The 11,957-nt window shown below is 48.4% G+C and overlaps 1 protein-coding gene across 1 annotated transcript; it reads right to left on the bottom strand.

The window, feature by feature from the left end:
- Positions 1–1,504: 1,504 nt before the first annotated feature.
- On the bottom strand, positions 1,505–9,505 carry LOC137675716 (transmembrane protein 271-like). Its single transcript, XM_068421906.1, is given in 3 exon segments — positions 1,505–1,992; positions 1,995–2,155; positions 9,456–9,505. Coding segments are annotated over 3 exon segments (699 nt in total).
- Between the last annotated feature and the right edge of the window lie 2,452 nt (positions 9,506–11,957).

Consider the following 11,957-nt stretch of genomic DNA (forward strand, 5'->3'; position numbering starts at 1 on the left):
CACCTGATGGCTGCCACCCTGCCACTGATTGCCCTCTTGCTGCTGCTGCCATTGGTGTTGCAGTTGGTGCTACTATCTGAGCCTGTGCTGGGATGCCCTGTAGTTCTTAGAATCATAGAATCATAGAATCATAGAATTGTTAGGGTTGGAAAAGACCTAAAAGATCATCAAGTCCAATCGTCAACCCAATGCCACCATGCCCGCTAAACCATGTCCTGAAGTGCCACATCTAGACGTTTTTTGAACACCTCCAGGGATGGCGACTCCACCACCTCCCTGGGCAGCCTGTTCCAATGCCTAATGACTCTTTCAGTGAAGAAATTCTTCCTAAGATCCAGCCTGAACCTCCCCTGGCGTAACTTGACACCATTTTCTCTCGTCCTATCGCTGGTTACCCGGGAGAAGAGACCGACCCCCACCTCACCACAACCTCCTATCAGTAGTTGTAGAGGGCGATAAGGTCTCCCCTCAGCCTCCTCTTCTGCAAACTAAACCACCCCAGTTCCCTCAGCCGCTCCTCATAAGACTTGTGTTCCAGATCCTTCACCAGCTTTGTTGCCCTTCTTCAGACACGCTCCAGCAGCTCAATGTCCTTCTTGTAGTGAGGGGCCCAGACCTGAACACAGTATTCAAGGTGCGGCCTCACCAGTGCTGAGTACAGGGGGACAATCACTTCCCTCGTCCTGCTGGCCACACTATTTCTGATACAAGCCAGGATGTCGTTGGCCTTCTTGGCCACCTGGGCACACTGCTGGCTCATATTCAGCCGGCTGTCCACCAGCACCCCCAGGTCTTTTTCTGCCAGGCAGCTTTCCAGCCTCTCTGCCACAAGCTTGTAGCATTGTGACCGAAGTTCAGGACCCGGCACTTGGCCTTGTTGAACTTCATATAGTTAGCTTCGTCCCATCGATCCAGCCTGTCCAGATCTCTCTGCAGAGCCTTCCTACCCTCAGGCAGATCAACATTCCCACCCAGCTTGGTGTCGTCTGCAAACTTACTGAGAGTGCGCTCAATCCCCTCGTCCAGATCATCAATAAAGATATTAAACAATATTGGCCCCAAGACTGAGCCCTGGGGGACACCACTGGTCACCGGCCGCCAACTGGATTTAACTCCATTCACTACCACTCTCTGGGCTCGGCTGTCCAGCCAGTTTTTTACCCAGTGAACAGTACTCTTGTCCAAGCCACGAGCTGCCAGTTTCTCCAGGAGAATGCTGTGGGGGACTGTGTCAAAGGTTTACTGAAGTCTAAGTAGACCACATCCACAGCCTTTCCCTCATCCACTAGGCGGGTCACCTGGTCATAGAAGGAGATCAGGTTGCTCAGGCAGGACCTGCCCTTCATAAACCCATGCTGGCTGGGCCCGATTCTGTGGTTGTCCTGGACATGCCGTGTGATCGTGCTCAGGATGATCTGCTCCATCACCTTCCCTGGCACCGAGGTCAGGCTGACAGTCCTGTAGTTCCCGGAATCCTCCTTCCAGCCCTTCTTGTAGATGGGCGTCACATTGGCCAGCCTCCAGTTGTCTTGATGAGCAGCAGGCTAAACAGGCCCAGGAGACACTCCAGCGTGTTGAAGATGGTGGAGAGTACCAATCTGCGCTGGTAGTCCCGCAGCTTCTGGCAGCGCAGTGCTGCTATGACCAAAGAGGAACCCTCTGAGGACAAGCCACTCCACAGATGAACTAAGCTGCCAGCCTGCAGCAGGCAATACTGCGAGTACTTCCTCTCCATGAGTGACATGGTGCCGCCATCAATGACAGCACCAGCAAAGGCACTCAGCACACCCATCATGAACACAAGCACCCCAAAGAGCAGGAAGTTCTGCTGGCCCCCAGGGAGTGCCTTCTGCTCCACCTCGCACCCTGTGCCCTGCCCTGCTGACTGCTGGGTGTGCAGCTGCCTGTCAACCCCACTCCCACTGCCTGCTTTGTCTGGCTGGTGGCTGCAGAGCAACGCTGAACTCAAGAGCGACAGGCCAACCGTGAGCAGAAGGCACTGGCAGTCATGCCCAGGCAGAACGGCTTGTCCTTGAGCTCTGAGCTCAGCAAGAAGCACTTCAGGCCCATGGCAGTGGCGCTGAGTGCGCAGGCAAGCAGGAGGCTGCTGGAGAGCACGGAGCAGGCTCCCTGCACACTCCACTTCACGGAGCGTCTACTTCCCCCGGACGCCTGCTGCTTGCCTCTCTGGCGCTTCCTCCCTCCTCATCCTCTTGCGTCCTCCTTGGTGGCAGCTGCCATGCAATACAGGGACATGGTGAAGAGGGGACAGGGAGTTCTCCAAAGGCAGCAGTGCCACTCCCCACAGTAGGCAGCCACTGGCCTCAGTGAGCCAAGCTCATGCTCTCCCCTTCCCCCTTCTCTAGGCAGGGAGGCCCCCTCCTTTTGGGGATCCTGGATGCATGGCAAGGCAAAATGGCAGGAGAGGGATGGGGGTTGGCTTCCCAACCCCTCCCTCTGCCTGGGTGTTGCCTCATGGCAGCAGTAAGGGGGCTATGCCACAGGAAAATTTGTGCAGGGTGGATGCTTCTGGTTGCAGTGATCCTCTCTCCTCAGGCCAGGTTCTTGTGGCAGACATGCACACAGAGGGGGAAATGGTTTTACAGCCACTGTAAGAAAAGGGGGATGCATGGCACCAAACCCAGGCAGTGACAACGTAAGCAGGAAAGGCTACTTCATCCTGAGCATATTGCTCTCCCCTTCTCAACCCATCACTAATCTGGAAAGGTTTCTGTGTATTCTAGTTCTCTTTTGTTAACCTGTTCTTGCACTGTGTCAGTTATTTTGGTGCATGCTGCTGTCATCTATAGCACACAGTTCAGCCAGTGGCAGAGCTGGAGACCAGCCCTGGGACCCGGGACACTGACAGAGCCAGTCACACAGATTGCCACAGAGAAGGTACTGCCTTCAACAGCGCCTACATACAGGACTCACATAAAACATAAACATGGACAGGAAAGTCCCCTTCCTCCTCTTCAGCTGGTGGAGATAGAAGTTCACTAGTGAAGGCACACACACAACACTCTCTAGGTTCACAAGCACACACACATTCCCTTGAGTACCAGCATAGCCTGTCTGTCCACCTGGCATCCCTGCCCAGATCCCAGGCCCTCTTACGTGGTTCACAGGTCCCCTACTTCTGGCTAGTGCAGCTTGATGCTCTCTAGCAAAAACACATGTACTCACACACTCGTCCTTCATGCACTCCACATTCACAAGTCCCCCAGGTGTACCAGCATGGAAACTCTGCCTGCCTGATGCCCTGGCCCAGACCTGAGGCCTGCCTACTCTCCAGCTAGTCCATCTTAAATTTTGATAGTGAATACACACACACCCCCCGTGCATACCAGGATTGGGGAATATACAGACACTTGGCCCCCTCCCCAGCAGCCTGCACCAGGCACATGGGCTGTGACCTGTGGTCCTGCTCCAGCCACTGGCACTGAGCCAATCACTAACCTCACTCGCCCCAGTCCCCCTCAGTAGCTGGTTTTGGAGACACACACTGTTCCCGCCCCAGTGGCTGGAAGTTAAAGACCCCCCACTCGCTCCTGTAGCTGACACCACAGGCCGCAGGGCATCCATACCCTCAGTCTGACTCCAGTAGATGGCACCAATTTTCACTTACACACACACAGGTCTCACTAATAACTGGCGCTTAGTTCTTGTGGCACACATACACATGGGATAGAGAGTGAGATTACACAGAGAGCTAGTTAAGAAAATATTTAATGAGATAGGACAGACTGCAGTGATCAGGCACAGGGCTCAGACAGACAAGCATACTGACTGACCCCATTTTAAATGTGACTGGCCCCTTTTATACCCTCTTCTGTCTACCCCCCTCTTTGTTCCTCCCTGCTCCCCCTTCCCCCTGCACATCCCTCAATTGGTTTGTATAGCTCTATTCCCACAGAATCACACAGAATCACAGAATGTTAGGGATTGAATCACAGAATCAACCAGGTTGGAAGAGACCTCAGGGATCATCGAGTCCAACCGTTGCCTTGACACCACCCTGTCAACTAGACCATGGCACTAAGTGCCATGTCCAGTCTTTTCTTAAACACATCCAGAGATGGTGACTCCACCACCTCCCTGAGCAGCCCATTGGAAGGGACCTCGGAAGATCATCTAGTTCAATCCTCCTGGTTTACAATTTTATCATTTGCAAAGTCCAGGTTGATCTTCCTGGAAGTGGCACTTATGGTGGTTTCTTGATAGTCCATCAATTATTGTGACTGGTGAGGTTTGTTTCTTGTCATTGTCTCCATTGTTACGAAAATTTGCAACTGGCCCGTGCTGACCAAGGAGAGAGCCTAGGATGTAAAGTATAGAATTACAAGGGTAAATATTTATTCATGCACATGAGGTGTCCCAGACAAATTGGGCACACTGATTGTGAGTTTACACAAAGTTCTTATACCCTTCAAGTGTTCAGGTACAACACGATTTGACTAATTACTAACACATACACTAGTGATTACTAGTCATAGGAAAACTATAAAGACTGATTAATATAATAGTTGGGGAAGGGAATTTTCATAACACCAGGCCATGAATATAGAGGGGCAACAAAGAGTCATCCCCCCAATTCAGCTCTGACAACATGCAGATTGACATATGCAGGAAATGCATGGTGTACTCTGCCACACTCTGCCCCCTCTGGTGTGGACTGAGCAGAGGGTTAGAAAATGAGGTTGAAGCATGATTTCCCCAAAGAAATCCACCATCCTCGCAAGCAAGGAGGTAGAATCATCTAAACCCCCATCTCCTTGAGCATATAAAGACTGAGCCCACTGCAAGGCCTTGCCCCCCCAAACGGGACAAAATAAAGCTGACCTTTGCATGATCACTGGGAAAAGCACTATCCCAACCCTCCAGGAAAACCACCATAAGAAATGCAAAAAGAGAGGGAGGGTTCCATATCCCCAGTAAATGGGGAGGGAGAGAACAAACAGACATAGGGGAAAAATCACCACCACGCAAAAGAATAGTAGTAGGGGGAGAACAGGGAGGTGAAGCAGAGCCTGCCCTTTCTAGAGCCTCCACACGACAACAAAGCTACTCTACTGAGGCTTGAGTCTTTTCCCGTATCTCATCCAGTAACCATCTCAGTTCCTGTGAATACTGTGACTTGAGCTGTTGTATCTGTTCTGTACAACACTGCAGAGCTTTAACAGCATCCTCTGCAGACACACCTGCAGAGGCTTGGGGACCAGACATCTTCACCTGATATCCCCAGTGGGGAGGGTCTCATTAAGCTAGTTGTCAGGATAGGCCCGGGATGAGAGACAAAACCTTAGGATTCGAAGGCTCTAGCAGGCAATAGCTCATAGAGGCTGAGCTCTGCCTGCTAGCCAGTTTTATTAGCTCTCCTGATAACACAACAACAGCAGCCGAAGACATAATATTTACAGAACATCATCTCCTTTGACTGGATACCCGTGTAAACCTGACAATGGGATTGGCTGGGCACACTACCTGGTCCAGGTGAGACCCAACAGTGTCAGCCTTGCACTCCTGCTGGCTCCCTTCCTCCTGCAGCCAGGGATTGAGATCAGGCAAGGGAAACACATCTGAGGAACTTGGAAGGAACAGGCTGGCCAGCCCCAAACTAATGGGATTGCTTTGTTTACTCTTTCAATAAAGCAGCACTTTGTGGGACCTGAACAGGAGTGGGGAACACAAAATATCTTTGTCTCTGTGGCCTCAAGGGGCCAGTGGGACTCTGTGCACAAACAGGGTGGGAGGGATGGCTGGCGTGGGGGTGCCTTGCTGACCACTCCTCATGGTGAGCATGAAAGGGAAAAGGGAAAACCAGAAACAAAATATGCAGAGATACAGCCCTGACAAAAACCCCATGGCATTATGAAAATTTCCTTCCCTATTATATCAGTCTTTATAGTATGGAAGTGTATTAACTTTGTTAACATATATTAGTTTACATTACACACTGCAATGTAATGAGGCAGTGGAATTTTAATGGAGACTTTGGTATTGTTCATGCTTAAGTAAAACAAACTGAAGGACACTAGCTCATTGCAAGGACCAGAAGGACAGCCTGGCGTTGCTTCTCGGAAGCTTAGAGCTGTCCATGAAGGATAAAGGATAACTCTGGACAACCAAGAAAATGCCAGCATCCTAGCCCCTCTAACATGTCTTTGAAACCCTCCCAATGTTGTCTGACATCATAAATAAGTAACTATAGCAAGACTGACTCAAATCTTATTCAAATCGTGTTATACCTGAACGTTTGAAGGATATATGAACCCCATGTAAAACCACATTCAGGGTGCCCTGATTTGTCTGTGACACCTGTCACGGTTTAAAGCTGGGCCAGCTATTAACCCAGTGGCAGATGCTCTCTGTTAACCCTCTTCCCCCCCCCACCCTAAGGGAAAGGGAAAAGGGAGAGAGACTTACAGGTTGGAAAGTTAAAACAGTTTTAATCAACTATAGTAATGAAAAAGAGTATAATAGTAATAATAGAAATAATCAAATATATACAAATATACACAAAACCAAGATCGAGAGCTTGGAAATCCTCCTCAGGCAGAATTGCTCCCCCCAGTACAGGCAGAGGGGAAAAGGCAGTACCTCCACCCAGCACGGGCAGAGGGGAAAATGCAGTAGCTCCACCCAGCACGGGCAGAGGGCAAAATGCAAAAGCTCCACTGCCATCACACCTGCAGGCTTTTAACTGGAGATTTGGCAAAGCTGGTACCAATCAGTGGGAGACAGGAGGGCCCCTCCCTCCTGGGCCCCACCTCCAGGAGGCAGTGGGTTAGTGATAAACAGGAAAGTGAGAATGACATGTATGGGATGGAATACCTTGCTGGTCAATCCTGGGTCACCTGCCCTGTCCACTACTCCCTGCAGGTACAACCCCCTTCGGCTCTTTACTCGTAAGCAGTGACCTTGGGTTCTCTAAGACTATTTGGCCTGGTTTGAGCCAAACCAGGACAATCTCACTTCCATGAACCCCCCAAGGCAAGCGCTATGTGCTCACAATGGTGGAAGCAAGTACCGGCTGGTGGGAAACATACCCTGTGCCTCATGCCATTGCCCGTAACACTATTGTGGGCCTTGAAAAGCAGATTTTGTGGTGACATGGCACTCCGAAAAGAATAGTGTCAGAGAACGGGACTCATTTCCGAAATAGCCTCAGACACCTGGGCTAAAGAACATGGTGCTGAATGGATATATCCCATTCCCTACCATGCACCAGCCACTGGGAAATTTGAACGATGTAATGGACTGTTGAAGACGACAGTGAAAGCAATGGGTGATGGGACTTTCAAAAATTTGGATGAACACTTAACAAAGGCCACCTGCTTAGTTAATACCAGGGGATCTATCAGCCAGGCTGGTCCTGCTCAATCTGAACTGTTGTGCACCATAGAGGGGGATAAAGTCCCCGTGGTTCATGCAGGAAATATGTTGGGGAAAACAGTTTGGATTCCTCCTGCCTCAAGCAAAGGCAAACCTATGTGTGGAATTGCTTTTGCTCAAGGACCTGGGTGCACCTGGTGGATGATGCAGGAGGATGGGGAAGTAAAATGTGTACCCCAAGGAGACTTAATTCTGGGGAAGTATGATGCTAAGTGTCATTTATTATAGTAAGAATCACCCCATACCTTTAACATGTGCTGCAGCAGATACATGCACTGCAAGATCAAGATGCAATACACCATCCTGCTATGCCCAACTTCAACAGTCCGTAACACCGTACTAGGCCTGGTCCCGAGCTCCTAACTGAGTGGATCCCACACCAATGTTTTTTCCTGACATAAGAAAGACTATGAGAAATGGAACCCATGGATTTTAACTGAATTGATTCAGTAGACTTCTTGGAAAGATGGCCCATGGACTGGAAAGAATATCTGTGTGAATGTGTATGTATGTTGAGGGATGGGGAAAATAGTAGTGACTTGATGTAAATGATATAGAATGGATAGGTGGAATCCTGTCCTGGTTTCAGTGGGATTTTGTTTCAGTTTGTGGCCAGCCATGGTGATCAGGGCCCTCAGCAGTTAAATGCAGGGCAGCTGACCCAGGCTGGCCCACAGGTGTATTCTATATCATTAACAATCAAGTTCACTATAAAAGAGAGGGCTTGCTAGGGAGAGGTGAGGTTGTTTTTTCTTTTTTCTCTTCTTGTCTCTCTTTTTTCCTCATTGCTGATAGTTGCTATTCCTGGACAACTTGCTGCAACCTGTAGTGAAGTATGCTTTTGTGTGTTTTGTGTTAGCATTTATATAGTTTTTTTTATTTTATTAAATCTGTTTAATTTTAACCCACGAGTCTCCCTCTTTTTCCCAATTTCATTCCTCAGTTGGGAAAGGGACATTGGGTGAGAGAAAAACTGTTATTATTTAGCCCTGAGTGTGGGCTAAATGAAGACAGAGCCCAAAACTGAACACAGTATTCAAGGTGTGGCCTCACCAGTGATGAGTACAGGGGGACGATCACTTCCCTAGTCCTGCTGGCCACACTATTTCTGATATAAGCCAGGATGCTGTTGGCATTCTTGGCCACCTGGGCACACTGCTGGTTCATATTCAGCCACCTATTGATCCACACCCCCAAGTCCTTTTCTGCCAGGCAGGTCTCCAGCCCCTCTTCCCCAAGATATGGATGGATAGATAGAAAGATAGATAGATGTCTCTCTGTCAGCCCACTGAATTGCTGAGGCCTGAACAATAGGCCCCAAACTAAAGTTGACCTCTAGATGAACCTCCAACCATACATTATATAATATTAGTATATGATTATTAGTGAAATATGCATGATTATTAACAAAAGATGTAGCTTAGGTAAAATATAATCCTTAGTGAAAGTGAGAAGTCATGAGAATGTATCCATGTCATGAGAACGTATCTATTTTCTTGTTTAGAGGCAGGCTGTCAAGGCTGGGAAACCGTGTGTTCGACCTTGTCTGGGAACATGTAGTCAGTGCCAAATAGATAAAGACACTCCCTTACTTCCTCCTTAAGCCTTTGCCAGGCTTTAGGTGGCATCTAATGGTGTGAAACTAGACTTTTCCATATTTGAAGTTATATAAGCTTGTTTATTCAATAGTATTAAAAAAAAGCTGGACCCTCTTACAGTGACTTTGGAGACTTCACGTATGAGTGGACGCACTGCGTAGGACCTCCCAATTGCCAGGAAAGGCTCTCCCAAATCCTTGCTGTAACAGGGGCTCCCCAGCTGATGTACGAATCTGGATGATGGTAAAGTATTAAGGCAATTGGTGATGAATCTTTCTTAATCACTCTGCTTAATTCTATGTAGTAATGATTAGGTGCATCACCTTGCTTTGTTTTGTTCCTGCTGTATTATTTTCCCTTACTATTCTATTGCTGCCTTAAACTAAAGTAAAAGTAAGCTTATCTTTTGAACCTGGTGTCTGTGTCCTTTGTGCTGACCCTGTCTATTGGCAAAACACCCACTGCACGTGCAGGTCCTTCAGCAGTGTCATGACGTTCTGATAGCAGGACATGGTGGTCATCGGAAGACTTTGCCTTAAGTTATGCAGAGCTTCTGGTGACCTACAGTGCATGCGGATGTTGTGAGCTATGTTCGGGCTTGTGATGTGTGTGCTTGGACTGAGACTGACACAGATGCCACAGGGACTATTACAACTACTCTTATGAACTCCTGCGTGGCCATAGCAAATTATTTCAATGGATTTTTTTGTGGACTTGCCTGTGTCTCAGGGGCATACAGCGGTGCTTGTGGTGGTGGACTTGTTTACGAAGGCTGCTAGTTTTGTTCCACTGAAGAAGCTGCCCACAGCCCCTCAGACTACGCATTTGTTTTTGCAGCGTGTGTTTTGCTGCCATGGTCTGCCAGATAGCGTGTGTTTTGCTGCCATGGTCTGCCAGATAACATGGTGACAGAGCGAGGGGCCCAGTTCACTGCCCAGTTCTGGAGGCAGCTTATGGGCCTGCTGGGGATGCAACTCCATCTTTTCACCCCGTATCACCCACAGTATAATGGTCAGACAGAGCAGGTGAACCAGATCGTGCAGCAATATCTCCATTATATTAATTACCATCAGGATGACTGGGTCTCTGTGTTACTGTTGGCAGAATTTGCCTATAACATCAGTGTCCACTCTTTCATGCAGCAGACCCTTTTTTATGTGTAGTATGGTTTTCATGCCCATGACCACCCAGCTACTCCAGGGGTTGTCCAGGGTGTTTCCACTGAGGCTTCCCTTGAGCAGTTGTGGCATATACATTTGCTTCTTTGAGAGCAGCTGGAAAAAGCAAAGGCTGCTTACAAAGACTGCAGATAGATACACATTGGTGACCAGCACTAGACTTTGCAGTTGGGGACTATGTTTGGTTGTCCAGTGAACATGATCATTTGGTGCGTTCTTCTTCTAAGTTGGACCACCATTATGTAGGCCTGTATAAAATCGTGGCCTGGGTGTGTCTGGTTGCGTTTCATCTGCAGCTTCTGCATGCTCTGAGGACTCTCCCTGTTGTTCACATCTCGCTGTTCACCCAGATCCCTTCCAGCAGCAACCTCGACCTCTGCCTCCAATTGTTGTTCAGGACCAGAGAGAATATAATGTCCAGGCTATTTTGGATTCCAGGATATCCTAGGGTACCTTGCAGTATTTGATTGATTGAGCAGGTGTTGGGGTCCGCGCGAGGAAGGAACTACAGCACACCAATATGGTGTTCTAGTAGCTTCTTTATTTTGGTTAACACACTCTTTTATAACCTACATACTCTCTTATGTAACGGTTACACACTAAGCTATTGGCTACAAGTATTGTCCATAATCTGGCTGCGTGCCACCTCTACTGTTCTAATTGGATACTTACTATGAATTTAAGCAAGCCACATCCCTATGCTTTCTTGCTATCGCATGCTGTTACATAACAGTGTACTGGTATGTTCTCTCTATAACTTTCCCACGGTCCAGGCCCCTACATCTCCCCCTTTCTTTTTTAATATAAATGGCAATGGTTCTTGATATCATTCCCTGCAAACCTTTTATAGTACAGAATACCAAGACAAAAAAGAATAGCAATACTTGCGCCAAGCCTTTCACTAGGCTGGCTATCCACCTTCCAATTCCCAGACTACCCAACCAGTTCGTCCAAAAAACCCATGATGTTCCCGCATCTTCCGTTCTGGATTCAGATTCTGGAGTCACGGCCAGATGATACGTGCAAGGCGGTGATCACACCTCCTCAAGGCCTCTGGTGTTAGAGTTGTCTGGTCCTGTAGCGTCAGCTGGTTCATCTAGCCACGGCTTCACCCATTTAGCCGGAACCCATTGGCAGTTATTTCCTGTGGAGACACAAGCATACCCTCTGCCCCAGGTTATTAATTGCTTTGGCCCTTCCCAAGTGCCTGATTCTGGGATGAATACCCTTACTGGTACGTTTGTATTACTGAGGTCTTTTTGATTTCCCTGCCCGTGAGCTATGGCAGGTGATGTTTGCGAGTTCTGCTTAGGGTTTAGCCAATTTAATACAAACAATGTTTTATGTAGTGCATCCTGTGGTCCCATCTCCCCCTGTTTTCAAATAATTTCTAAATGCTCTTTTAATGTGTGATGCGCACGTTCCACAATTGCCTGCCCTGTAGAATTATATGGAATACCACGTACATGTGTAATACCCCATTTCTGCATAAATTCTGCAAGTGATTCAGATCAATAGGCAGGGCCATTATCAGTCTTAATTTGTTCTGGCTGGCCCATTACTGCAATAGCTTGCATCAGATGTTTTTTAACAGCCTTAGCTGTCATGGAGGTCAGGGCTGTAGCCCACATGTGACCGGAGCAGGTGTCAATTGATACATGGATATATTTGAGTCGGCCAAAGGCAGCATATTCGGTGATGTCTGTTTGCCAAATCTGTCTGGGTTGGAGTCCCCTGGGATTTGCTCCCGCAATCTGTAACACAGGTATTCTAGCACAATCAGGGC

Source organism: Nyctibius grandis, chromosome W, assembly GCF_013368605.1.
Source record: "Nyctibius grandis isolate bNycGra1 chromosome W, bNycGra1.pri, whole genome shotgun sequence".
In the NCBI taxonomy this organism is placed as follows: domain Eukaryota; kingdom Metazoa; phylum Chordata; class Aves; order Nyctibiiformes; family Nyctibiidae; genus Nyctibius; species Nyctibius grandis.